Source organism: Fringilla coelebs, assembly GCF_963513975.1.
Source record: "Fringilla coelebs genome assembly, chromosome: 17".
Lineage (NCBI taxonomy): Eukaryota > Metazoa > Chordata > Aves > Passeriformes > Fringillidae > Fringilla > Fringilla coelebs.
In genome coordinates this window covers 7097698-7125262 of record NC_140043.1, presented here as the reverse complement: position 1 = coordinate 7125262, position 27565 = coordinate 7097698, and the positions used below count along the sequence as shown (strand labels likewise).

Here is a 27565-nt window from a genome sequence, read left to right as displayed (position 1 = left end):
GCATCTGGTATACTTTCCCTTTAAACAGGTATCGTAAACGTAATGGACACTTGTGTAGATGAATAGGGATGTAAAGCCATATTTTCTGCCCTGTCCTGGCCCTTTCTTGTAGCTCTGAAGTTTTTACTAGATGTGACAAAAATGTTATAAGGATGGCCAGTAAGTGTAAAAGTCTGAACGTAACAAACGTGTTAAGTTTGATAATCATGAGGTCTTGCAGCTAGAAGACCTTTGCTTACTGCTACCTGTGATGTTGTTACTGCCTTTAAGTAGCACTCAGAGCTCAAAGAAGTAATTTTTAATTCATGTCTGGCTCTTTTCTCAAATGACCAACATCTGGTATTTAATCTCAATAACTGTTACTGACTATGTACTTTTCTTCCTGCATCTTATCTAAACAGATGGTGAGTGAACTTTGTCCTGACATTGTATGTTTGGTAGTACAGAATGGTCCCATCTCATAAAAAGTACTGAACTTTAAGGTAGCCATTTGACAGTTCACTTCATGGCCAGGTGGGGGAATCTTAATCCTCAACTGGTATTACAATGATCATGTTCTCCATTGGCTTGTTTCTAACCATTTGGCTGTTTTGACTATTGACTGTACCGAGTGAAGGAGGAGAGTGTGCTTTTAATGTTTGTGTGTATATGTGATGGAAGTACAGTTGATAGACAAAATGAAGTTGCAATATTTTTATGAGAGACCTGCTAGCATGTCTTGTGTGCTATTCATTTCTGCCTAAGTGTGTTTTTTATTGTGAAAAATGATGGTGAAATTACTTGGGGGTCCAAGAAACTGTCCTCAGAACTGGTGCAAAACCTTTAACTTCTCTTCTTTGATCTCAGGCTTATACTCAGATCAGGTGAGAACTAAAGTGAATGTTTGACTTCACTTATAGTGATAGTTATGCATCTTGCAAAGGACTGCCTTACCCTGGGTATGGGTAAAGATAATAATGAAAAAAAATTCAGATCTGTTATGAGTTTACTGTCTTTTATCTTGGACCCCTTTAAACAGATTGTATTGGCAAGGAAAGTGCCTTCTCTACACTAGCAGAGCTTTGTCTGCCTCTTAAAAGGAAACTACATAATCAGGTTTGAAAACTAATATACTAACTAAATGGATTATCATCAGCTTCAAAGAATATAGCTTTATTCTTGCCAGTTAGGACTTGTTCAAAAGGAGTGTTGTTCTGTCCATTCAGAGTGAGTAAATACGTCCTCTGAACCGACAAGGTTGAGTTAATGATGTTATGTTGACATGCAAAGTTGTGTTGTCAAGTGTTGCAAACTTAATGATCTCCTCTATAAATAAATCTAGTGATCAGAAGGTTGGGTAGAAAAGAGGGTTAATAGAGCTACCTAACCAATAATGTTGTCCATGATAACCTGAAGACATGGATTAAGTCAGTCTGTCACTCCAGACTTTTCCCTGCTGATCGAGTGAGGCTTCAATAGTCAAAATGGTTACATATTGTGACTCAGTGTGCCATGATGGGCAGTTGCTCGTAATCCCAGGATTATTGAGCAATAAATGTAGAAACCCACCCTCAGAAAAAGAAATGAAATGGTTCTTGATTTTAGCTGATGTACAGTATGCACAATTTCATTTCTGGATTGCATGTGGCATTCTCCTGGCGTACCAATATTTATGCATTGTCTTTGTGTTCTTGGTCCTCTTGCACTGCTCTGTACTGGGAGTGCTCAGCAGTGGGTGTAAGTGGAGAATGCAGCATTCGAGGGTGCTTCCATTCTTTGTGTAATGGAGAAATGTCATGCTCCAGTCAACTGTAATGTAAGTTCTTGTGCTGATGTTCAAAAATCAAATCTGCTTACTTGATTACATCTGTATAGTCTAAATAGATTCACCAGTTTGGTAGTTTGATCAGAAAAACCTTCAGTCTTTTTGTCTCAAATCTTGGCCTAATAAAGTGTTCAAGTAGGCATAAGACTCAAAAGCACACTTGCCCTCACTATGACTGTATAGCAGATCCTTTCTCAATCCAAATAACAGAATTTTTTAATAGTTTAGTTACTATGAATTTTAATTACTGTGAAGTTTGGGTATATGTTGCCACATTTAGGGAGTTGTGAAGCAGTGGTTTCTGCAGCTCCCAGCATCCAGGGCTAAACTGCCTAGTGAAGCTTGTAGAAGCCATTTCCAACTGTGACATAATAGTCAAATTTAGTCTAGAAAAGAGACAAGCATGAGCTCTTAGCTGTTTGTCAGTTTCTCCTGTGTTCTTAAACCTAGGACAGGCATACTGTTTCCTATTCAGGAAATCTGTCCTTAAGAGCAGTTTTTCTGTGTGCTTATACTGGGATTGCTTAGATGGTGACCAGAGCCCTTCCAGAACTGCTTCTGTCCTGGCTGCATGTGAGGCTGCACACTGTGGGAGTTGAAAATCCATCCTTTGATAGCACCTGGCCAGTGCTGGACAAATTGTTGTCCAAGAGAGTAAATACACTGTTTCCAGCTATCAGTTTACAGGCCTGGGCTTGCTGCATCTGTCTAACACAGTAAGTGCATGTGCAGAGCAAAGTGTTCATTAGCAGGCTGCTTTTGGTCCCAGGGAAGCTAGCAAGCTCTCCTAGGATGTTGTCAATCAGGTTGACAGTTCTCAATGCTGTTAAACCAGGCAGCAAATGCTGCATGTGATAGCTCTTAAGTCTTGCATTGTCTCTTGGCGCTGCATTAAACTAACATAATCAATTTATGTATAAATGATGCTAAAACATTATAGAGCTGTTCAAGATACATATTAACTTGGGATTAATAACTCCTGAATACGATTTTTCCATGGCCAGCAGCCTTTATCTATCAGCGAACATCTCCCAGTTTGGCAGTCACAAGTGTTACTAGCAGGAAACACTTCTGAAATGGGGATGGAAATAATGGCATTACAAGCCAGTATTCCAGCAGTCTGAGTGGGTGTCTTATGAACAGAAAAGAATATTCCTGGAGCTGAGTTGTCTCATCTGCAGTAAGATAAAACATCACTTTGACTTCATGAAAGGAGTTGATTCCCTTATTCTTTATAGTTTGGTTCAATTAGCATTGGTTTCAAGCCTACTTAGCAGGGTAGGGCTTCTGGTTGTTTAAAAGGACTACTAAAATCAAGCCTAAACCTGCAGTGTAGTTTCCTAAATCATGAAGAAGTAATCTTAACTGGACCTAAAGCTCCAAACCTTCCTATAGTCTTTCTGAACTTTTGATTGTCCTCTCCAGTAGATACTTGTCATATGAAGCCAATCTAGTTCAGTGTGCAGTTCATCCAACAGGAAAACAAAATGGGAGCTGTGATCTTTGCCTATCTGAAACTGTTTCAAGTCTCATTCTCTTTGACTCAGTTCGGGTCATCTACAGCAGCTACTAAATTGACATAAAGTGGAGCCATTCTATTAATTATACTGAGTGACATCTACTAGACATCTGTAACTTGGCATACCAGTGCTGCCAACTGGTAGCACAAGAGTTTACACAAGCTCTCTAGCTTAGATTGTCTTTTTACTGCAGCTTATAGTAAATGAAGTGTCCGTGCTTGTCAGTTGTTGGAATGTCTGTGTGAGTGTCCGTAAGGAGATTTTGTTTGGTTTTGGGATGGTACAAGTGTTGGGGTGGAGAGGGGATTCTGTTAAGAGTCAGGTGTCAAAGGAGACTGAGATGTGACAGGACACTAACCCTGTCTGTAACACCACTGGAATGGTGGCTTAAACTGGGTTCTTGTAAATGGGCGAACTACAGGATGACCATTGTGGTAATTGATCTGTGATGTTTCTTGGATTTTGTCATACTAGCCGGGAAAACACTTCAGATATTTAACATTGAGATGAAAAGTAAAATGAAAGCCCACACAATGGCAGAGGAAGTGATCTTCTGGAAATGGATATCTGTGAATACAGTTGCCTTGGTGACAGAGACAGCAGTGTACCACTGGAGCATGGAGGGAGAATCACAACCCCAAAAGATGTTTGATAGGCATGCTAGTCTTGCAGGCTGCCAAATCATCAATTACAGAACAGATGAACACCAAAAATGGCTGCTGCTGATAGGAATTTCAGCACAGGTAAGTTCCCTGGCAGCAGTATGTTATGAAGGTAATTGGGAGAGCCCTGGCCCCACTTCCCTTAATAGCTGCTGTAGTTTAACTTTGGTTTCTGTAAATAAAAAATTCAAAACTATCTTTTGTGTGGAAATAGCCTGACTTCTAGTTTGGTTCAAGTGTTAGAGGAGGGGATGAGAGCCATTTGCTGCTTTTTCGTTTACTGTCCTAAGGGTCTTGCTACAAACATTTGAAATCTTATCTCTGAAAGCTGACCTTTTGTTTTTTCTAGCAAAATCGTGTGGTTGGTGCAATGCAGCTGTACTCGGTTGATAGAAAAGTCTCCCAACCTATAGAAGGCCATGCAGCAGCTTTTGCAGAATTCAAAATAGAGGGAAATGCCAAACCTTCTACCCTCTTCTGTTTTGCTGTAAGGAGTCCTGCAGGAGGCAAGGTAAAGTCTACAGCTATGTTTCTGTAGTTCCATAGGTAGATTGTTTGCATCAAACTGAATGTGGAATTCAGTAGCATTGGATATGCTACAACTGCTGAGCAGTCTGTGCTGGGCTGAGGTAACACCACAGTAAATGCCTTGTCTTTAGTAGTCTTGTCCTCCAAAACTGATGAATTGACAAGTGTGACTCAAAATATCTTGAATGGGTTGTCTTGAATAGGAATAGTCACTTTCATAAAAAGAGTGGTTGTTTTGGGTTTTTTATTCTTCTCCCAGGTTTTAATTTATCAGGTTCCAGAAAATTTAACATTCTGAATATGTCGAGCACAGCTCCCCAGACTGTGTTGGCCAAATGTGGCAGATGACCTCAGTAGCATATCTGAGGAAAGGAACTTCTTTCATGTGGCTGCACTTGCAGGCAATCTTGTGACATGAGCTCTTTTCTTCCTAGCTGCACATAATCGAAGTAGGTCAGCCAGCTACTGGAAATCAGCCATTTGTTAAGAAAGCTGTTGATGTGTTTTTCCCACCTGAGGCACAGACAGACTTTCCTGTGGCAATGCAGGTAAATGTTTGACCCCCCAAAAAAATGAGCTTTATGGCCTTGCAAGGAGCTGATGTCTGTTGCACAGTTTGCTTTGCTGTCATTCTTCCTAGTTCTGGGAGGGGTGTTAGTGGATTTGTGGGAGGTAGCATGGACATTAAAACAGTAACTTAAATATATAGACTGCTCCTGTATTTAAAGAAATAATAAACAAAAAGCCCCAACAAAACTTCTACCAAAAAAACCCAAACCAATGAAACAGACCACAAAAATACTCCTTAAGAGTGTGTTCAGGGAGAATGTATCCAACATCACTTTGGCTATTCAGCTTCCTACTAATGTTCCAAGTTCTAGATAAGAATATTAGCGTAGCAGCAGCACAGAAAAGGCAATTTGGGGCATAAGTGGGAGATTCTCTAGGAAAGAGAGCTGGTTGCTATCACGGACCAGATTTCACCTAGCATGTCTCTAGGACTAGAAATGTATCATAAAATTAGACTATCTTGAAGCATAAGACTGCTGACATGCCTAATAGATCAACTTTATAAATAGACCAAGAGATGACCACAAATAAGGTGCATGTGTGGCAGGATTCATGTGGCTCTATACTTCAGCTTAAGGCTTAATTAACAAAACATCCAAAGACTTGTTCCAAGGGGAGAGTACTTTTCTGTCTGAAGACCCTTTTGGCTTGAAAGCCTCCCCAGTTTCAGTGACTTGACAGATAAACTGGAGTACTCAGTAGATGAGTTTGGTTTCGATTCTGCTGGTGCTTTGTTTGAAGAGAATGGGATTATCTCATTAGTATTTCTGAACATATCTAGACTAGAATGCTAATTATGCCCAAACTTTTCTCCTCAGCTTGGCTTAATAGGATGAGGAATATGTTCTTTGCTGCAGATGAATTTTAATTTCCCTTCAACCTCTGTTCACTGGAGCTATGCCTGCAAATGGCCAGCAAAGCTGTTCATTGCTTTTGAGTCTGAGAGGAAGCAGCCCAAAGCTATGTTTGTTCTTAGTGTCAGTACAAAGGCATGTCACTGCAGTACTTTCTTGTGACTAGGCTAAAGGCAGCTGTCTTAAGTACTACAATCTTACTAGTTTTTACTAAAACAAACCGTCTTTTGGCAGATTGGAATTAAGCATGGTGTGATTTATCTGATCACGAAGTATGGATATATCCACATGTATGATTTGGAGTCTGGAGTATGCATCTACATGAACCGTATTAGTGCTGATACTATCTTTGTCACAGCTCCTCATGAACCTACCTCAGGCATTATTGGTGTGAACAAAAAAGGACAGGTAACAAATCCACCATTCTGTTTCTGAGCCTTCTAAAGTTCAAATGGAACGTTACAATCCTAAGGAGTGACTTGATGCAACAAATGTCATGGAAGAGAGCCAGTGACTATTTGATTGATCAGTTTTTTATGTCTCCTAGTGCAGAGCTATTTGAAGAAGAACTTGGATTTTTAATTAATCTACTCCTTCACTGATGAGCTACATAGCTGTTTTGTTGTTGTATTTCATAGTAGTTGTGCAAAGGACAGTACTCCTCAATATGCCTCTTGTCCCTTCCAGGTGCTTTCTGTATGTGTTGAGGAAGACAACATTGTGAACTATGCTACAAATGTTCTCCAGAATCCTGACTTGGGACTGCGAATGGCTATACGGAGTAACCTAGCAGGGGCAGAGGAGTTATTTGCCAGAAAGTTCAACACACTGTTTGCTCAAGGAAACTATGCAGATGCTGCTAAAGTAGCTGCATCTGCACCAAAGGTAAGTAACTCCAAAGGTAAAGCTTAGAAATCATGGAAACTTGCCTAAGCTTAGTGGATTGCTTAGGTCACTTGCATTTCAGAGTTTGACATTCAAAACATAAATGCAGTGTTAGTTCTCTGCAGTCTGGTAGTGGTTCTGACTAATAAATTCCCGTGTATGCCATAAAAGAGCATCTGCTATCCATTTCTAACCAGACTGGACTTTCTGTAGCCACTGACTTTGTACTAGAAAGTCATTGGTTTGATGGTCTCTATCCTGAAGGTTTAACAGTAGATGCTTCAGTTTGTCCTTCAACCTGCTTTTTTTACTAATGCTATTCAGTCTTCGCTGATTAAACACTACTTCTCTCCATCTTGTGCCTGTTCAGGGAATTCTGCGTACCAGTGATACAATTAGGAAGTTCCAGAGTGTACCAGCTCAGCCTGGGCAGGCTTCTCCCCTGCTCCAGTACTTTGGAATATTGCTCGACCAGGGACAGCTGAACAAGTTTGAATCTCTGGAGCTCTGTCGCCCTGTCCTGCAGCAGGGCCGCAAACAGCTTCTGGAGAAGTGGCTGAAGGAAGACAAGGTAGGCTTGATCTTGACGTTACCATACTTCTGTTGCCTTCTAACAGTTGAGTGTGAGCAACACTTTTGTTGATGCTACAACTCTGAATTCTTCTGCTTGACAAAATACCACTTCTGCCTTCAGCTGGAGTGCTCAGAGGAGCTGGGAGACTTGGTGAAGACGGCTGACCCAACCCTTGCACTCAGTGTCTACCTTCGAGCTAATGTGCCAAACAAAGTGATTCAGTGCTTTGCTGAAACTGGCCAATTCCAGAAAATAGTGCTGTATGCTAAGAAGGTAAATCATTTATTACAAACTGCAGGCTCTGTCTTAGGTTTAATGTGTCCATTGTGCAAATCATAGTATATTACTATGGTCTAAAAAGTCTGCAAAAAATAAACTTCAAAACATCCAGAATTTTCTGAAGTATTAATTTAATGGACTGGCTTAAGCTTATTCTCCAGAATAAAGATAAGAGTCTTCCTGAATTCCTCAGACTTAGTTTTGTAATCCATAAAAAAAGAAAAATTGCCTAATGCCTACTTCTAAGTTTAGGACTTGATAAATAGGGCTTTAGGACTGTTGAAAAATTTATTCCAGGCAGTTTTCTTATATAGCCAGAGAATTGCCCTGGCACAAGTTCAGTTACTAAGTAGGTGAATACTGAATTTCTATGTTAACAGACGAGAAATGCTTTTGTCTGAGAATTCCTGGAAGATGGGGGATGGGCACTGCAAGCTCACAACAGTTTATAGTCCCTGTGGTAAAGAATCTGAAGACTTGACACAAGTGTGAAGCTTCTTAAATATGTATGACTGTTTCTGAAATCTCCAGGTTGGCTATACCCCTGACTGGATCTTCCTACTGAGAAGTGTGATGAGAGTCAGTCCAGAACAAGGCCTGCAGTTCTCTCAGATGCTGGTACAGGATGAGGAACCACTGGCTAACATTAACCAGGTGATTCCTACAAGAGTACTGGTCTCTTTCTAGTCAGAGGGAATAGTGTAGTACCATTCTGGGGACTGGCAAGGCTGGTTCACATCTCTTGTTATCTTGATTAGAGGAGTGACTAAATTGTCTAGTTAAGTTTAATTATCATTGAGTCTTTAGAGGCAAGTGTGTTCTCAAGTTCTTATGGAAGCTTTCTGGTTTATTGATAGTAAACCTACCACAATCTTAGTCTAAGCAATAAAGAGTTACTATCCTACTGTTGGCTTTAATGGAGCATATATCTCCTCATGCAGAGAATTTACAGGAAGATGAACAGATAAACCTAAGTTCATTTCTGGCTGTCATTGGCCACTTCTTGTTAAATGGATGGAGAAATAGGGGAACATTTTGCATTATTAAAAAATGAAGCTACTTGGAAAAAGTCCTGGCTTGATTTCTAGCAACTATCCCAGAAGGAGAAGAGATGAGCTTTGCATGTTGTGTTAGAACTAAATAAGAGTGGGTGGTAAAGTCTGGCATAATAGCTCAGAGTAATGCACTTCTTTCATTCTAGAGAAAAAGGAAATGTGAAACTTGTCTCTCTATTACCATGATAGTAATACTATGAAAACAAGGGAATGCAGCATGGTAGGTGCTGTGATAGCCTGTTCTTTCAGTTTGAGACAAGTTAGGATCTTGGCATAAAGGAGACAATAGGGGATGCAGTATCATAACATCACCCCAGGACACCTGTCTAGCCAGGCTTTTTGTGTACACAGAAAAATGTACGTGTGTGTATATAGACCCCTCTTCTGTAACTTGTCCAATCTCAACAGATTGTGGATGTGTTCATGGAGCACAGTCTTCTGCAGCAGTGCACATCCTTTTTGTTGGATGCTCTGAAAAATAACCGCCCTGCAGAAGGCCACCTTCAGACTCGTCTCCTGGAAATGAATTTGATTCATGCCCCACAGGTACGACCCTGTTCCCCCAAAAAGGGAGAGACAGTACTGGACTTGCACAAGAATAGGATGTCTGATACTGTTATCTCTAAGTCTTTTAGTAACGTGAAAGTCTACTAAGTAGGTCACTGACTGTGACTTCTCAACAACTTGTAGGCTAAGCTGCTCTTGATTGTGATTTTCTTGCCAGTCTTGATTTCTTGACAGTGAATATGAAATGTAACCTCCTAGGTTGCAGATGCCATTCTTGGAAACCAAATGTTTACACACTATGATCGTGCTCATGTTGCCCAGCTGTGTGAAAAGGCAGGCTTGCTCCAGCGAGCTTTGGAACACTACACAGATCTCTATGATATTAAACGTGCAGTTGTTCATACTCACCTCTTGAATCCTGAGGTAAGTGTTGTCCAGAGTAACAAAGTGATGTGAACAGTCTTTAGCACTTCTGCAGCTGCCATGAAATGGGTTGTAGGTACTGAAGTAGCATAAGTAGCTGTGATTCAAGAACATTTGTCCAGTTAATGCCTGAATTGTAATCTGTATTTTCAGTGGCTTAAATCTGACCTCAGTTCCCCAGGTGGGCATTTCAAATATTATTTCCAAATGCATTTTTGTGGTTGTAAATACAGTGAGTGTTTGTTTTTATATCTTTGGTCTTAGTTCATGGAAGACTTCTCTCTAGTGGCTGGGGTAGTAACTGTCTGGTTGGCCCATCTTATAGACATCAGTCAAACCCTGTGTGAGTTACTGAGTAAAATTTCTGTCTCTTTGCAGTGGCTTGTGAACTTCTTTGGCTCTCTCTCAGTTGAAGACTCTGTGGAATGTTTACGTGCCATGCTGTCAGCCAACATTCGGCAAAACCTACAGCTCTGTGTGCAAGTTGCTTCCAAATACCATGAACAGCTTGGCACCCAGTCTCTTGTGGAGCTTTTTGAATCTTTCAAAAGCTATGAAGGTACAGTATTAGAGAGAAGCAGCTTACTTGGAAGTGCTGACTAGTTGAAGCTAATAGTAAGGATAGTAGCTTTTATGGGAAAGGTACTTTTCACATGGCTGGATCTTAGGATACATTTATGAAAGTGAGCTCATCACAGTGAGTTCTAGGGGTAGTTTTGTTCTAGATAGTTTCTTAACTCTTCTTGAGTAAAGATCAGAAAGAAAGATGAAACCTGAAAGAAGGGAAAAGAATCTTTCTGATACTCCCTGCACTTGACTGAAAGTTACTCTGTCAGCAAGGCTGAACTCTTTAAGTCACAAGCTGAGGCCTATACAGCCTTCACTTGCTTCACTTCTAACAATATTAAACACATGTGACTCTTTCCAGGACTGTTCTATTTCTTGGGTTCCATTGTAAACTTTAGCCAGGATCCAGATGTTCACTTCAAGTACATCCAGGCAGCTTGCAAGACTGGTCAGATAAAGGAAGTGGAAAGAATCTGCCGTGAAAGTAACTGCTATAACCCAGAACGAGTGAAGAACTTCCTGAAGGTAAGTATTCTGCCCAGGGGATTGAAGGGTCTTTTGTATATTTTGCTTAGCAGCAGAACTGCAGCTTTCTAATAGAGGGAATCACCAAGAAGTTTGGTTGGCATGGCCGTGAATAATCTTTTGTCCTTTTTTCCTCTTTCACACAACATACAGGAGGCAAAGCTCACAGATCAGCTTCCTCTGATCATTGTCTGCGATCGGTTTGACTTTGTTCATGACCTGGTGCTCTATTTATATCGCAATAATCTGCAGAAGTATATCGAGATCTACGTACAGAAGGTAAGGACTTGCTCTTTACTTCCTTATAAGGAATTACAGCATAATCTGCTGCCTCTTTTTTCTCTCTCTGCCGGTGCAGAGGCTCTTCATTAAGCCTTTTGTCTACCACAAAAACATTATTCCTGGAATGTATATACGAATGTTAGTTTCTCAAAGTTCTCTGTTCTGAAGCATAATTGAAATTGTTAACTAGAACTTCCCCATATGGAAGACTGGAGTGCATTATTAGTAATGCTAATAACTAATTTCAATGATGGTGGCTTATTCTAGGTGAATCCTAGCCGGATACCAGCAGTGGTTGGAGGGCTTCTTGATGTAGATTGTTCTGAAGATGTCATCAAAAACTTGATCATGGTGGTGAGAGGGCAGTTCTCCACAGATGAGCTGGTGGCTGAAGTGGAAAAAAGAAATCGGTAATGAAAATGCATCTGTAGACACCAGTTTTGTGCTTCCCTGACCCTGCTATACACAAATGGAATTGCATGCAGTTTTGTTAAATGATAAAGTAGTGATACTGTTTTGTGTTTCTCTATAGAAAAGCAGTTCAAATTTGCTGGTGGGTCTTTTGATTGGGTCATGTAGGAATGCCTGACAGCACTGCATGATATATAACGTGGCTTTTGAACACTGCCATGCAGCCAGCCATGGGATGTGCCTTTGGAGTAAATTTGGATTCAGCTGTCTTGACAGTCTAGCTGCAGGCCCACAGCAGTTGCAGTAATTAGTTTCTAACTACCTGTAAAATAAACAAATGGCTTTAAGCCTGAGCTGCCAGCTAATACAACAGGAGTTGAGAGGTTGTAAAACTAGGGATATCTGCAACTTCCCTGATGTTAAGCTGCAGATCTGTCTTCCACTGATTTAAGAATCATTAAAAAGTAGCTGGCTGGTCTGTGTTTGCTTTTAAGTTTGACCAGCAGACTTGTTTGAAAGGGAAGGTGAGGTACTGAGTGGTAGCTGCAAAACATACCTCAGTCTGACTTATAAACCTAAAATGTTTGCTTCTTCAAAGGCTTAAGTTGCTGTTGCCATGGCTTGAATCAAGGATTCATGAAGGCTGTGAAGAACCTGCAACTCATAATGCTTTGGCCAAAATCTACATTGACAGTAATAATAATCCAGAGCGCTTCCTTCGTGAGAATCCTTACTATGACAGCCGTGTAGTTGGCAAATACTGTGAAAAGAGGGACCCTCATCTGGCCTGCGTTGCTTATGAGAGGGGGCAGTGTGATCTGGAACTCATAAAGGTTAGCAAAACTGCATTTATAAGCATGCTTTAAAGAACTACTTGCTGCCTGAAGTGGAAGCCTATCTGGCTATTAGTCTAACACTTGCAGAATCCTGTCTTGTGGTCTCACTCAGGAGTTGAGGCAGGTGGGATTCTTCTATGTGGAGACAGTAATTTTTATGCTGATGAGAAGAACTTGTGCTATATGTCCAAACTGGAATTGTATAACTGGAACTTTGAAGTACAATCCATGTCTTTCATCCACTGATTCTGCTTGAAATTCATTTGTTTATTAGGCCCAGGTAATGAATATGCCTACCATTAAAGCTTTGTTAATTTGATTTTTTTGAGCCTTGAAGGCTCAGCAGGAGGAGCAGGCTGTCATCTAGCCTGACCCTACCATGAAAGAAAAGTTTCTCTGAGACTAAAACAAGGCTTGTAATTTTCCTTTGTTGTGATTGACCCGTAGACTTCCTCCAATACTTAACCAGAAACGAGGAAAATAAATGTTGACAGTTTAACTACAAGGACTTACTCCAATAGCATTCCTCTCCTATCTTTAATCTTGTTGTTCTTAGAACATCTGTCAGAATTTCAAGGGCAGGTGAAATTCTCAGGGTTCTCAGGTACTTTCTGATCTCAATGTGAACACCAGAGCTTAATGTCAGATTAAGCCAGTAGTGCTTGTCCTTGCTGAGAAAAACATTCTCCTCCTTCCTGCACTTCCGTATTGGTATATGCAGAGAATGTCATCTATGAGCATTAGAATGGTAGTATAATCCAGGCTTGCTACTGGATTAAACTGGATGATTTTCCAGCCTGAAGTGTTTAATTTTTAAGTAATAGTTCCACTGTAGCTGTTAAAAAAAGGGCTGGCTACGTTTGTCTCCTTTATTTCAGGGTATGAAGGTGGCTTTGAGTTGTAGCTTGCTAGGAGGCTGCTAGGATAAACTTTACCATTCTAGTTAGCCATTAAAGCCTGTCTGTACCAGTTTCTTCCCTGAACTGATGTTCTGAGAGGGTGTTTCTGGTTGTTGAATAAAGATCTTCTTCCTGTTAAGAATTATTCTTGAGACATTGTCTCCTGGAAGAAGGGTCAACTCCTGCAACTGATAAATTTAAAGCATAAAGCAAAATTGTGTTAGTACTGATTTGTTTACAGCACAGTAATTGAGATTCCATAGGCTTATTTGGATACGAGCAATGTGAGCTGTTGCTGTAAGATGACTTAGGCCTTCAAGTTTCTACTCTTCTAGCTGGAAGTTGAAGCTAGTGGCAGGAATAGGATGACCATTTATAACTCTCCCATGGTGCACTTCTATAAGGAATTTCACATTTATTCTGTACCCTTAACACCTTAACAAGAGAATCCAAGCCACTTGCTATTCTGAACACTCATAAGCACGTGTAAAGCTAATGACACCAAATACATAATCTACTTTTAGCTTTAAACAACTGCACCACTCCTCAGTTCACTTAGCACTGCCCAGGCAAGTGGCTCCCCTTTCTAGATTTAAAACTTAAGTTCTTCAGGCTTCTGCAGGTCTTCACTTCAACCAGAAGCAAATAGTTACTGTGAAGCCACAGTCAGAGTGTTTGTGTTGGGCAAAACCAAGAGAAGCTATAGAAACTCTGCTGGAGACCTTCTCCATGAGCCTTCCAGATCAGAGGTTGGGTAAGAACTTGTCTGTGGCATTTAGCATTGGTCAGAAATTAGTTCTGGTCAGTCTTCTAGACTGTCTGGTTCATAGCTAGCTAAACCTATCTTGCGGTACTGACCCTTAACAGTAATGCCAATAATTGTAACCTCTCCTTCAGGTGTGCAATGAGAACTCCCTGTTTAAGAGCGAGGCTCGCTACCTGGTGCGCAGGAAGGACCCCGAGCTCTGGGCAAATGTACTGGAAGAAAACAACCCATTCAGGCGGCAGCTTATTGACCAGGTACAGCAAAAAGGCTCAGCTTCCAGTATCTGAAGACCTCAGATGTCTCAGAAACATTATGGAGCATTAAAGTAGTATTCTTCCCCCACAAGACCCCTTAGAGCCCTGTCTCACCATATAGAAGTTGGTAAGAGTTGGAGTGGCAGGTGTTAATTCTGACCTTCATGGTCAGAAGATTTAGCTACCAGTAAGATATTTTTTCCTCTCCCAGATAATGACCTTCCTCTAGGGAATTTGTTTCCCACAGATGTTAGATGTGATTTTACTTCTGTATAAAATACAGCTAATAGCTGTTTCTTGCTGTCTTTATCAAAATGCTCTCAAAATTCTGAAGCTTTCATTTGTAGTTCGCTGGACAAATAACTTGACTAATGGACAAATACTTAATTTGGGGAAAACACTTAATAGTTCCCTGCCTTTGAATCTAGGTTGTCCAAACAGCTTTATCAGAGACACAGGATCCAGAGGAAGTTTCTGTAACTGTGAAAGCTTTCATGACTGCTGATCTGCCAAATGAACTGATTGAGTTATTGGAAAAAATTGTCTTGGATAATTCTGTATTCAGTGAACACAGGTAAGAGGAGAGCTTTGTTCTCAAGATTAGCCTGTTCAGTACCTTTGTTTAGGTTGTGAATGATCCAGGTTTTCATGGGCCTCTTGGTTGCAAGACCTAAACACTTTCCAGTGTTTATAATAAGGTGAAAAGCTAGAATTTGGAGTGCTTTGTACTTGAAGAACAGAGCTAGTTCACACTGTGCAATTTGCAGTGATGTGTTGAGGTCAGAGAACACTAATACTGGTAAGCACATTTTTTTGAAGCTAAATGTCAGTGGTTCTCAATCTGGCGATGAAATGTTGTTTCTAGTGACAATAAGTGGGTTTATTTTTTCACGTGTACAATCCATGTCACTTAAGCAGGTGTTGCTGTGCACTGCTTATAGCCTATGCCTTCTGTTAACCAAAGGAATCTCCAGAATCTGCTGATCCTGACTGCCATTAAGGCCGACCGCACCCGAGTGATGGAATACATCAATCGGCTGGATAACTATGATGCCCCAGATATTGCAAACATTGCCATCAGTAATGAGCTATATGAGGAAGCTTTTGCTATATTCAGAAAATTTGATGTCAATACTTCAGCAATTCAGGTGAGGTGTGGTTCCTGCATGGTGGTGTAGAATGCTTCCCTGGACAGAAATGGCTGTTCTAAGAGCAGTTAGTTTCATATTGGCTTACACAGAGCAGTGTATACACTTGAGGAAAGAGTTCTGTTAGAAGGGACAGTGTTACAAAACTTAGATTTTTAACTTGGAACTTCAATTTCAAACAGGTGCTGATTGAGCACATTGGCAACTTAGACCGTGCTTATGAATTTGCAGAGAGATGTAATGAACCAGCAGTGTGGAGCCAACTGGCCAGAGCACAGCTCCAGAAGGACTTGGTGAAGGAAGCCATTGACTCCTATATAAAGGCAGATGATCCATCTGCCTACATGGAAGTTGTTCAGGCAGCTAATAGAAATGGTAAGGCAAAGCATCTTCAACTTCAGATTGCTTTGATGTGAGCTAGGTTATTGCATTTACATTGAGCATCAGGGACTATTGAGACTTAGGAATTCTGTTTCAGAGAATATGGGAACAGTCAATACATGGAATGGATGAGTCAACGTTAAGTGAAATTCCTGTCACCAAGATTGTCTGTCTTGCTACACCAAACATAGACCTCTCTGTGGAGATAATTTGGACTGTTATCTAAAGTATCACTAAGTATAATGTATTTATTTAGCTGTATGTGGCAGAATTGCCAGTTGGATTGCAGAATGGTAGCAAGAAGTCCAGTCTTACCTGAAGGTGACTTGGGACTGACAGGGAATTCATAACTCAAGTGCAAATGGCTTATTATCGTGGTAGATGAGAGATTTGAGCCTGCTAGTGAAAACTGTCCCTAAGGTGGGCAAGGTAAACAATACAGAATGACTAAACATAGGATCTTACATATCTCTGCTCTCTTCCAGATAATTGGGAGGACCTAGTCAAGTTCTTACAGATGGCCAGGAAGAAGGCTAGAGAGTCTTATGTAGAGACAGAACTTATTTTTGCTTTAGCAAAAACTAATCGTCTGTCAGAACTGGAGGAATTTATAAGTGGCCCTAATAATGCCCATATACAACAGGTATGTCTTGGTCTACAGTTTCCAAGTGTGACTTGCTGCTTAGCTGACCCCTCGTTCTTGCTGCTGCCTTTGTTTACCTTGGACTCCTCATTCAGGTCGGTGATCGCTGTTATGAAGAGGGGATGTACGAAGCAGCAAAACTTCTGTATAACAACGTATCCAACTTTGCTCGCCTGGCATCTACCTTGGTGCACCTTGGCGAGTATCAGGCAGCAGTGGACAGTGGCCGCAAAGCCAATAGCACAAGGACTTGGAAGGAGGTAACTTAAACTTGTGGGTTTTAGTAGATTTTCATTCTAGACCAAGTATTATGGAAATACGTATTTGGAACTCTTAGTAAACCTCAAGTTTGGTAAAGCCTTGTTCTGTTAATTATTTGCTGACTGTCATGACAGGTTTGCTTTGCCTGTGTGGATGGAAAAGAATTCCGCTTGGCACAGATCTGTGGCTTACACATAGTCATCCATGCTGATGAACTTGAGGAGCTGATCAGTTACTATCAGGTAACTGTTAATATTCCTAGAAGACTTGTATAGCATATTTGTGTTTGCTAATAAAGTGGTCACAGAAAAAGAAATACCCTGGGAGCTAATATTTAAATTAATTTTCCCTCTATCTTCATTTCTTCGTGGCAGTGTGCATTTTTTCCTGAAGTAAATGGAGAGGTAATAGTTTCCATTGTGCCTTCTTTTATAATTCTCTCACCTCATTGGAATCAAAAATCTAAGCACTTTCAGTGGAGAGAAAGTGAAAGCATGTTGTATTTAAGTATTCATGCATTTTAGCAAGCTTTAATAATCCTTATTTTCCTAACATCCAGGACCGTGGCTACTTTGAAGACCTCATTGCCCTTTTGGAAGCTGCTTTGGGCCTAGAGCGTGCTCACATGGGGATGTTTACTGAACTTGCCATCTTATACTCCAAATTCAAGCCTCAGAAAATGAGGGAACATCTGGAACTTTTCTGGTCTAGAGTTAATATTCCAAAGGTATGCAGTAAGGTAGCTGCAAGTGAAGGTGGGAAGCTGCCAGTGAATCAAACATGGTGCATTTTTTTGTTTTTCTTATTAGGTGCTCAGAGCTGCAGAACAGGCTCATCTCTGGGCAGAACTTGTATTCCTGTATGACAAGTATGAGGAGTATGACAATGCAATAATTACTATGATGAATCATCCCACTGATGCCTGGAAAGAAGGCCAGTTTAAAGACATAATTGCCAAAGTAAGTAACTTGGTAACTGAAGTAAAGTGTTGAAAGCTTTTTTCAGGACAGAGGCAAAAACGCACAACAGAATTGCTGTTTAGAAAACGGTTTGCTTAAGTTACTACTCAGTTTTTCTTCTGTACTTAAAACAAGTTCAGTCAGTTTAACACAAAGAATTAATCTGATTTTACACCATTTCTTTTATGCTGTGCAGCACATTCTGTTGAGTGGCAGCAGCTAGCACAGAATGTTTTCAGAGGCTGTGCAAGATCATAGGTCACAAGCAAGAGGCCTAACCTCCTTAATACCTTTGAGCTGACTGCTGTTTTAGTCTGAGGCTGTAGCAATTCTTGGAGGATTTCTGCATATGTTTCCAGCTGTTTTGGTCTGAAGTGCGGTGGGCAGTCCTATGAGTACAGCAGAGAATAGTGAATTGAGAAGTAGTTTAAACAAGATTTACAAGTTGTTTAAACACTTTACACTCTTACTGCTCTTGGGGGTTTCAACCCAATTTCAAGACTTTTTAAGGCTGCAGTCTTCACTGGCTTCAGAAGTCTACAAATAGGTTATATTAACTGTAGCGGCTGCCTGTGCCAGGACCTCTGCAGTGGATGGGTTGGAATTGGTTTGTAATGCCCCTGGTAGCCTGTGATTTCACTGTCTGGAAGCAGATGGTACAAGAAGCAGTCATAAGATTGAACAAGAATTCTGCGTAAGTGTAAAACTTCTGACCTCTAGAAGGAAACTTAAGCTGTTGTTTAATAGGAGTCACATAAACTTTGTGCTGAGTTAGTGGTCTGAACTAAGCACCTTAGGCTTAATTCTGTTTCAAGTGCTAACTAGTATCTGATCACGCAGGTGGCCAATGTGGAGCTGTACTACAAAGCCTTGCAGTTCTACTTAGACTACAAACCTCTGCTGATCAATGATCTCCTGCTTGTATTATCTCCACGACTGGATCACACCAGGACAGTCAATTTTTTCTCAAAGGTGAGTTTGGGAAAGTGTAGGTCAACAAAAAGTCCTCTTGCTCAAGGTAAGGTACTCCCGGCTCTGGCTGGAAAACAGAGTTGACATCTGTTGAGTAGCTTTGCCACTGGTATGGAAGACCACGAAGCAGCCCAGTCCTGGCTTGATAGGGCAAATGCAGAAGAGTTGCATACCTGGCCTTGGAGACTGTTTTATTTTACTCCTGGCAATACAAGATACCTTGTCTGCAGGGTTTTAACAATAAGCACAAACTCTTGTGATAACAAAGGGGAATCTGTTTCAGGAGAATGCAGTGTCAAGATTGCTATACTTAATCTTGTATTGGAAACATCTTCTTTCCAGGTTAATCAGCTATTTCTAGTAAAGCCTTACCTGCGTTCAGTCCAGAACCACAACAACAAAGGAGTTAATGAAGCTCTAAACAACCTTTTAACAGAAGAGGAAGATTTCCAGGTGAGCCCCAAAAAACAGATGGCTAAGCCTGAGGAATGGTCCTCTGACAAAAAAGCTGCTGACACAGTAATGTCCTTGAGTAGAAGATAACACTTCTCCAGTGCAACAGAGACAGGGCGCACAGTCAGGTCTTTAGAAGGCAGGAGTCTTGAGATGTCAATGATTTGCAAAAAAGCAGGTGCCACACATGTTTTTCTCAGAGCAGACCACAAAGGTCAGTATCAGGTATGTACTCAGTGGGACAGCACTTCAGTAAATAAACTTGCTTCTGGCCCCATTGGCTGCTCTTTGAAGACATGGTTTGTCTTTTTATGATAACTAGCTCTTCTAGTCTGGAGCAGGTATGACCAAGTTAACATCTTGCTTTGTTAGAAAGTATCCTTTGGAGAGGTACATGAAACACTCAGGTAAATCAGTTGTAGCCATAGTATCAACATCTGCTGGCAGAACTGAAGCACTTGAGCACTAGGAATAGATGCTTCTCTACTCTGGTTCTCACCTACTGCCATCTGGAAGCACGTGTAACAACTCTCTCTCAAACAGGGTTTGAGAGCTTCCATTGATGCCTATGACAACTTTGATAACATAACATTGGCTCAACGTCTGGAAAAGCATGAACTAATTGAATTTAGGCGTATTGCAGCATACTTGTACAAGGGTAACAACCGCTGGAAACAGAGTGTGGAGCTGTGCAAGAAAGACCGTCTGTATAAGGTGAGTTAATGACATGGCATAAATCTCCTGGATTACTGAATGTTAGTTTCAAATCTGGAGTTTTAATTAGTAGTCCTTCACTTGAAGGAAAGACTCCTTAAAGTAGAAGTGGTTGCAATTTCAAAGGCATGTCTTAAATCTAACTTCATAATGTTGTCCTGTATCTGGGGATGTGTCTCTATCAGTCTTTGGCATCTGTACAGTTACCTATATCAGTATGGAACATTCTCCATAGGCCTCAAGTCACAGGCTCTTGTAAGGGTACAGATTAAATGCAATTATGGTGGTATGCTCTTCAAGCCTGTAGTGGGTTCTCACAGGCCAATTTGTGCATAATCTGTAGGAATCTTGTTGGATGATGTTAATAAAGTATTTAGCTTACCTCAGAGTTGTTGTGTGTGGTATCTTGCCTCCTACAGAACCTGCCTGGTGTTGTTAAAGACTGACTTCATGGTATGCCAAGTACCTAGTTTATCTGGCTCGCAATAACATGGATGTAAGATGGAGGGCAAGATGTTGACAAGCAAGGGTCAAGCTTAACTGTTCTTTTCTGTAGGATGCTATGCAGTATGCTGCAGAGTCCAAAGATGCAGAGCTGGCTGAGAAGCTGCTGCAGTGGTTCTTGGAAGAAGGCAAGCAGGAGTGCTTTGCAGCCTGCCTTTTCACATGCTATGACTTGCTGCACCCCGATGTAGTCCTTGAGTTGGCATGGAGACATAACATCATGGACTTTGCAATGCCTTATTTCATCCAAGTGATGAGAGAGTACCTTACCAAAGTGAGTATTGCATAGGCTAAAAAGCTAGGACTTTAGTCTGCTGTATGATTAGCATTATGTAAACCAGAGGTCTTTGCATATATTTGGAATATTACCATTCCTCATAGAGGAAGTCTTCTTGAAGTTCTGTAGGTTTCATCACTCCAGGCTAGCTAGCAAAGTTAATTAATAGATGCCTTGGCACTTGAAGAGGTCTAGTTAAACTTCTGGTTTTAGCAGTAGACGTAAGCAACTGTGCTTCTCACAGCAGCTCCATAGCTGATGAACTGAAAACTTGGTGAGGACAACACATCTATCACTTTTATCTTTGTGTAACTGTAAAAGTAAAGTCCCCTTATTTCCTAGAGTAAAAGAAGCATAGGGGGTTGGAGTGCACATTTTTCCTATATCAGCCATAAGAGAAGACTGCTGAAGGTATTTGGTTTTTTCAAATGGAAAACAGAACTTTAGATTCATACTGATACTAAGAGCTGGTCCTCAATGAGGGAAAAGAGATTCTGATCATGTGTGGTACTGAAATGCTTGTTTCAAACAGCTCTAAGATACTAAGCTAAGATTCTGCTTTGAAAGGCTGTAGGACATCACAGTAAAGAACTTTATTAAAATGAGGAATGTAAAAATGACTGCTTCAGGTTGCTGCTAATAAGTCATGTTAAGTATTCCCCTCTGAATTTTCTTGCAGGTTGATGGACTGTTCTATAAGGTGACACTCTGATTTCAAACTCTTTGTGTTTATTTGTGTCCCTCAATATCCTAGGTTTCTTTTACAGGAATCTAGCTGTAGCTTCTGCCAGAAGAGCAGTGTAATTTAGCTCTAACTCATTTCCTGTTCACTTTCTAATGCTAAAAGGATAACTATTCACAAGCAACTTGAAAATCCAACCAGACTCTCCTCTTCATGGGACACAGAAACAAGTGCTTAAGGAGGGCTTTACTTTGAGCCCCTTTCACTGTATTAGATATTTTGTGGCAGGGAGGATGCTGTTCATAAACAAATAAAAGCAGTTGCCATGTTACAGGATGTGTTCCAATGGCAAATTGCTTTTCACACTGTAAATTACTGAGTGTGCAATAATTCAGGCATGATGGTGAGTTTGTATAGTGCCATGAAGCTTCTGTAAGCTTCTTGCCTGTAAGTATGGTGAAAGTACTTGCACAGATCTTAAACATCTCCTACTCATATTTCACTCAGGAGAAACTTGCCACACAAGTTTACCTGAACTCTTCCATGTGAGGTTTAGGTTTAAAATCATTTATCTTAAACTGCTGGTTGGATTTACAAGTAATCATGTGTACTAAATATGGGATAACTTGCCAGAAGGAAAATCTGCATGGTGAAAGTGGTTTACAGTGAAACTAATTTAGTCTGTTGAATTAACTGCAAAACATGAAATTGGAGAATGGGCTTTATATATGTGGTATGTCTAAAATTGTCATGTAACTAACTTGAAAAGCACAAGAATAGACTAGTTTTGGTGTGTACATCTTCCAGAATTTATCTGTCTTTTCTGCATAAAAAAATGTTAAAGCACAGAATAGCCTCTGTCCCAGGAATCAGGCACATGGAGTACAATGACCCTCATCTGGAAACCTTTTGAACCAGTTCTAGGCAGCAGAACCAATGTGATCTGGCTTTCCTAGAGCTGCTCATCTCTTGTTGGGGGTGGCTGCTCTCGGCATTCCTGCTGTTTGCCCAGCTGAGGGCAGGACTGTGCTGCTGGCCAGAGCCACTGTAGCACAGCCCAAGGGAAAGGCAAACCCAAGAGAGCCGAGGCTGGGGATAAATAGAGCAGGACAAGTAGTTGGAAATGGGTAGCTGTCAGTTGCTTTGATCCATAGTAATTTGGATAGCATTTTTAACGCCAATATTTGGTGTTATGCTGGAGAGCTCTTAGGCTGACAGCTATAAATGAACCAGTAAAAGACCTGCTGCCACTCAGATTGACACTTTGAGTTGCAAACTTCAAAACATTGAGGAAACTCTTAAACTGTTAAATCTGGATAACATCTCTAAAGTTTAACAGAGATCCCTTTTGAAGCAGTTCTCAGACCAGATGTGATCCTTGCAGTGGGAAAGGAGGATGAGGAGCAGCTGAAATACAGCATTGGGCTAAATGTAGGTTTGCCCACAATGTTAGTACTGCCTGTACCAGGATGTGAAGTTGTGTGACTTTTATGCCTTGTAGTCTTCAGTCTCAGTGGTTCTCTTGTGGAAGATAAAACTTGTTAAACCTTAGTAGGAAAGTACTGTTGCTCTTCAGATTACCCTCCACACCCACAATCTAAAGTTGTGTTTAGAGCTCCTGCATTACTGTAGTGCTTCCATAAATTTGTTTAGCATGAACAGAGCTTTATGTGGCACAGCACTGAGATCTGTATAAAGCTGGTACTACTAGGCCACTTTCCAAGATGGTTCTAGAGTTCCCCCTAGAATAAGTGTCTTGTGAATACCAATATAGTTAAACCAGTACCTTGCAGCCAGGTTAGACTGTAGTCCTAGATTAGATCAAACTTCATGGGCCTGGAGTATTTGCAAATATCTGTGAGGTGTCACTGAAAGGGAGAGGAATTGCAGGTTATTAGGTAAATGTAGATCAGGCCCATTTGAGATGATGAACACTCTGTTGGGTTCGATTTCTGGGTCATAGTTAGCAGTGACTAGAATAAGACCCCAAAAAATGCTTCCTTTGAAGGTAATGAGTTCCTCATCTGCATTTGAGAGCTGCTGCTTATTGCAATACACCTAAAAGAATTGGGAAGTCAGTTTTACAACAAAGCTTGCTGGGAATAGGCAGACTTCAGTAGTCTCCAACTTGGACCAAAAAGGAGCACTTGATAGCTGGAGTACCAGGCATGAAAAGCTTCACACAATGGTGCAATTCCTAGACAAGGCCTTCATAAATCTCCTGTTCACTTCAATGTAGGTGGATAAACTTGATGCTTCTGAAAGCCTAAGAAAAGAAGAGGAACAAGTAGCTGAACCCACTCCAATAGTATTTGGTAGGTTTTAATTGATTACCTGTTGTCACTCTGGTCTCTTTTTGTGGAGGCAGCTTACATGATTACATTGTATCCAAGAAAATTGGTTTCAACTAGATAGTAATTGAAATGGTTGTCTCTGCTCAATGAACTGTGTAAGTTGTTGAAGTGACATCTCACTCTTACAGTACTTCTGCTCTACAGATTAAAGTATTGCTCCTCTTACATGGCTCAGATCTCTACTTTAGGAATCATGTTTCAGTATGGTAATAGGAAGGGGGATACCAGGGTGTTGCCAAGCCCAGGAATAACTTACAGAGCATGAAAATTCCTCTTCTTATTCCTGTCTGAGGAATGTGTCTGCTTTCTGCTCTTCCAAGTAGAAAGGCAGACTGTCTTTTTAGCTCACGCATTTTAAGACATGTGCAGCCACCATGGCTGTCTTCAAGTGTGATGCTATTTTAGAAGCCCTTCTGAAGAGGTATTCTGCTAACAAGCACCTAGAAGTGGCTGGTAAGGGAAGGATGTGACTGGTACACTGTCTGATATAAATGTTAACCTGAATTTAACAGATGCATGAGGCATGTGTGGGCCTAGATGAAAACAAATCTGTCAAGGTGTGTTCAGACCCTTTGCAGCACCGTCCAGACTGTGAGACCTAACAGACCTAACTATTTGCTTGACTTGCTTTATTCTCTAGATCTGACCATGCATGGGTTAAATAGTACCAGTTTGGCTTTCAGTATGGTCTCTTCAAAACAAACCATGTTATGACCTCATGATCAGTGGATATTCATCTTCCCTCTGCATCCTGCCTTGCTCTTTTGTAGCTTCCTGGTAGCAAGAGCAGATGGTATGGGTGCCTTCTCCATGGCACATGTTGGGGAATAGTGTGACTTACTGGTGTGTGCTTGCACAGGGGCTGATTTTTAGCTAAAGCCTACTAGTCCTATCACACTGTACAGCTAGCATTAGGGAAGGTTGGGATCTTAAACTAACTTTCTTTTTGTCTCATACTTTCCTAGGCCAACAGTTGATGTTAACAGCAGGCCCCAGTGCAGTACCTCCCCAGGCAAACTTCCCATATGGATACACAGCACCAGGATTCACCCAGCCGCCCGTTTATGGTTTCAATATGTAACTAGCTCTCTGACAGACCTTCACTGTCTCTGTTCTCTTCCTTCCCGTCCCTTTTTAACTTCTCCAAGAAGTGTACAAGGCACAGATGACCTTCTGTTGGCTGAACACACTTGCTGCCCGGCTCAGTGAGGAGACTTCAGCAGGATGCCTGTTACTGTTATTTATTGATTATTGTCCGGTTACATTTCAACCTCTGAAAGGCAGCTTTTGTTAATGACATTGTGAGACTCTTGTCTGAAGTTAAGGCACTATTTCACTAACTCATATAGCAATAACTACTTGAGGCCAGGGGGAAGAGAGCATAATTTTCTTTCTTTTGAAAAGCCCATTGAAGGCAGCTGGGAAATTGCCTGGCACCAAGTTGTTAAAGCTTTAGCTGAAGCTACTGAAGTAGCAGGGTTGTTAACAATTCAGTGAAACATCTCTTTAATAATGAATTGTTGAAAGCTTGTGTACATCTGACCACCCCGTTTTATTTGCATTCTTATGTGCAAAAGAAAATGGGCTTTTCTAATATTTGTGCTCTGAACGTTTAGAGGAATATTGGGAAAGTTTCCTTTTCTGGACAATAATGCTGTTGGAGTTCAATGCTGTTGGGGTTCAATACTGTTGGAGTCTGTTCTCTATTTTCTGGAGTAGATCTGAGACTTGAAGAAAATAAATCTTCTCATGCCAGAGAGCAAACACTTCCCAGATCCTTTTTGTTTAACAAGAAGAGAGCATGTTACTTATTGACGTTAAATGGTACTAAAACAAACCTCAGCTGTGGTGGCAAGAGAACATGGGAGTGTGCATGGGCTGCCAAAGCACTGGAGATGCAAGAGCACAGCGTCAGGGTTGGGGACGGGGACATACTGCTACCGTATTGAGGCAGTAGGGAGGGCCATAATCCTGACTTTTTATTTGCACCTTTAACTGATTCTGGCATTGGCTTCCTGCCACACCATGTTCTGACCCTGTCTGGTGGGCAGAGTCAGCACCACCTGAGTGACCAGGGTGCACTGACTCAGTTCTGCTATGCTGCAGTAGGATCAACAGCGTGTCCATCACCCACCTCTTCCTTTGAGAATGCCAACAGGGATATATTATTATTTTGTGCCACTTCAAATACATGTATCATTAACGTTTTATGTACTTAGATAACAATGTATAATTTATGGTTATGAATCTTGTGCTAATCTTGAATATTATAAAAGTTCAATTATAAATGTAAAACTGCAGTATCCACTGTGTGGTTCTAGTCTTACTATCTTGGGTGTGGGGACTGGCTGGTAGTAATACACTGCCACTCAGCATCAGGTTTCTTAATCTGACAACTGAGGATGCCAGGCAGGAAAAGGGAAATTTGTGCCAAGGCACGTAACAGGGAAGGCCTAGTAAGTAACTTGAAGGGAGTTGTGGTCTCTTCACCAGACACATCAGCACACGCTGTCACATGGGGAGGGCCTGCTGCAGGAGGCAGTCACATGTTCTCATGCTTTCATTCATGGGCCTGGGAAAGCTTCAGTCCTGTGTGGAGGGAGGTGCTGCAATGAGAGAGTCTTCTCTGCTGAGATACATCAGCATAGCAGTAGTCTAATCTCGACTTTGTACTGACCAGCACTCACAACTCAGCTTGAAATGCTGAGCAGCTAATGAGTTCAGGAAAATCTCTACTCTGTCCAGACTTACTCATTGCAGGAAGTAGCCAGGTAGCTTGCCATTTTCCAGGCAAAAAGTACTTCTATTTTGTAACCAGTTCCTTGTCAGTTGAAATAAATTGGGGTAAGTCAGCTGGAACTGAAGACCAGCTCTAGGATTAGTATAGTATGACTGTAGGACTTTGCAATGTATCAACTTAAAAATGGGCTCTGACTTTATAGTAGCAAGTGCAAGCCAGTGGTGGAACACAGTGAAGTGTTAGATCAAATACTGGAACAGCTCCTGACTGTAAGAGAATTGAGGTAGCTTGGGGATCCTTAATAGCCTCAGTCCAGAAATCTAATTATGGAGTGACTGAGCTCTCAAGGAAAGCAAAGCTGCCAGCTCTGATCAACAGTCTTGTTTTAGTTACTCTCCTGGTATTTAAGCTCTTGCTAAGTAAAGTGGTTTTTATAAATTTTGTGATCTTGCATTCAAAACAGACTCCCTGCCAATACAGTGCAGCTGTACCTAAAATGTGGAACAAACTCTTGTTTGTTAGCAAGGTACTTCACTGCTTCCCTGAAAGTGAAGTCATTCAGAGCAGGAAATAACTCTTCTTTTAGGGGTTAGGTGAAGGGTTTACTTCATTTCATGAATTTGTGATGTCCAAGTTTTTGAAAACTTGGATAAGATTGTTTTGCTAAGAATCTGCTTTAAAGCTAAGCTTCTTGCTAATTCCCACCCCAGTGACACAGGACTGGTGCTGTCCTGTAGAATGATCTGCTCATGCAGAACCTGCTGCAGCCTGCAGCATCTGGAGACCAACTTCCAGGCTCATGTCAGAGGGTAAGTTGCTTGAGACTACATACAGGCTTTTACTTCCTCTTGTTTTCACTGTGAGAAACAGAGTATGGATCTCCTGTGTAACGGCTCTTGCTATTTGTCAGACCTTAGGGGAATCATCCCTGGTCTGTCAAACTTTGGGCATGTACAGATCTGGCATCAGAGAAGACAAGCAATTCACAAGGGGAATTCAGGAGGAATGCCTTGCTGGGGTAAGTCCTGTTTCTTATTTCATGTAATGGTGTGGTATTTTACAAGACTTCATTTCCCTTCCCCCCCTTTTTAGGACTCTATAATTAAATGTTAGTGTAGCAGAAGGAAATTATCTGGAGTAAATTAGCTCCTTAAAAAATAAAAATTCTAGGCAGATGAAATCTGTTGAAGTTTGTGCAAATAATAGGTATGATACAGTAAAGACAGTAGTAACTGTAGGGTCAAAAACCTAATCCTGATTTAATAGTCTTTTAGCA

At 41.1% G+C, this 27565-nt stretch overlaps 1 protein-coding gene across 6 annotated transcripts in view; it reads left to right on the top strand.

The window, feature by feature from the left end:
• The window catches only part of CLTCL1 (clathrin heavy chain like 1), a 34735-nt gene extending 8886 nt beyond the window's left edge, over positions 1-25849 (top strand). The window contains exons 3-34 of one of the 6 annotated variants that reach the window (XR_014616599.1): positions 3799-4067; positions 4336-4497; positions 4949-5062; positions 6173-6346; positions 6626-6823; positions 7194-7394; positions 7518-7670; positions 8208-8330; positions 9140-9277; positions 9497-9661; positions 10040-10220; positions 10590-10753; positions 10907-11032; positions 11303-11445; positions 12045-12279; positions 14079-14201; positions 14630-14775; positions 15166-15349; positions 15532-15724; positions 16216-16373; positions 16469-16633; positions 16769-16876; positions 17194-17361; positions 17444-17593; positions 18434-18565; positions 18908-19018; positions 19562-19732; positions 20289-20510; positions 21193-21213; positions 23435-23510; positions 23873-24002; positions 24515-24533. Coding sequence is in view for 5 of the 6 variants with exons in the window: in XM_084217540.1 (XP_084073666.1) it covers positions 3799-4067; positions 4336-4497; positions 4949-5062; positions 6173-6346; positions 6626-6823; positions 7194-7394; positions 7518-7670; positions 8208-8330; positions 9140-9277; positions 9497-9661; positions 10040-10220; positions 10590-10753; positions 10907-11032; positions 11303-11445; positions 12045-12279; positions 14079-14201; positions 14630-14775; positions 15166-15349; positions 15532-15724; positions 16216-16373; positions 16469-16633; positions 16769-16876; positions 17194-17361; positions 17444-17593; positions 18434-18565; positions 18908-19018; positions 19562-19732; positions 20289-20510; positions 21193-21213; positions 23435-23510; positions 23919-24002; positions 24515-24630 (4874 nt within the window). In the remaining variant the exon portion in view is untranslated. Of the gene's footprint in view, positions 1-3798; positions 4068-4335; positions 4498-4948; positions 5063-6172; positions 6347-6625; positions 6824-7193; positions 7395-7517; positions 7671-8207; positions 8331-9139; positions 9278-9496; positions 9662-10039; positions 10221-10589; positions 10754-10906; positions 11033-11302; positions 11446-12044; positions 12280-14078; positions 14202-14629; positions 14776-15165; positions 15350-15531; positions 15725-16215; positions 16374-16468; positions 16634-16768; positions 16877-17193; positions 17362-17443; positions 17594-18433; positions 18566-18907; positions 19019-19561; positions 19733-20288; positions 20511-21192; positions 21214-23434; positions 23511-23872; positions 24003-24514 lie in introns of all 6 variants that reach the window. The other 5 variants (XM_084217540.1, XM_084217536.1, XM_084217537.1 and 2 more) reach the window with 5 other exon arrangements.
• The last annotated feature ends 1716 nt before the right edge of the window (positions 25850-27565 follow it).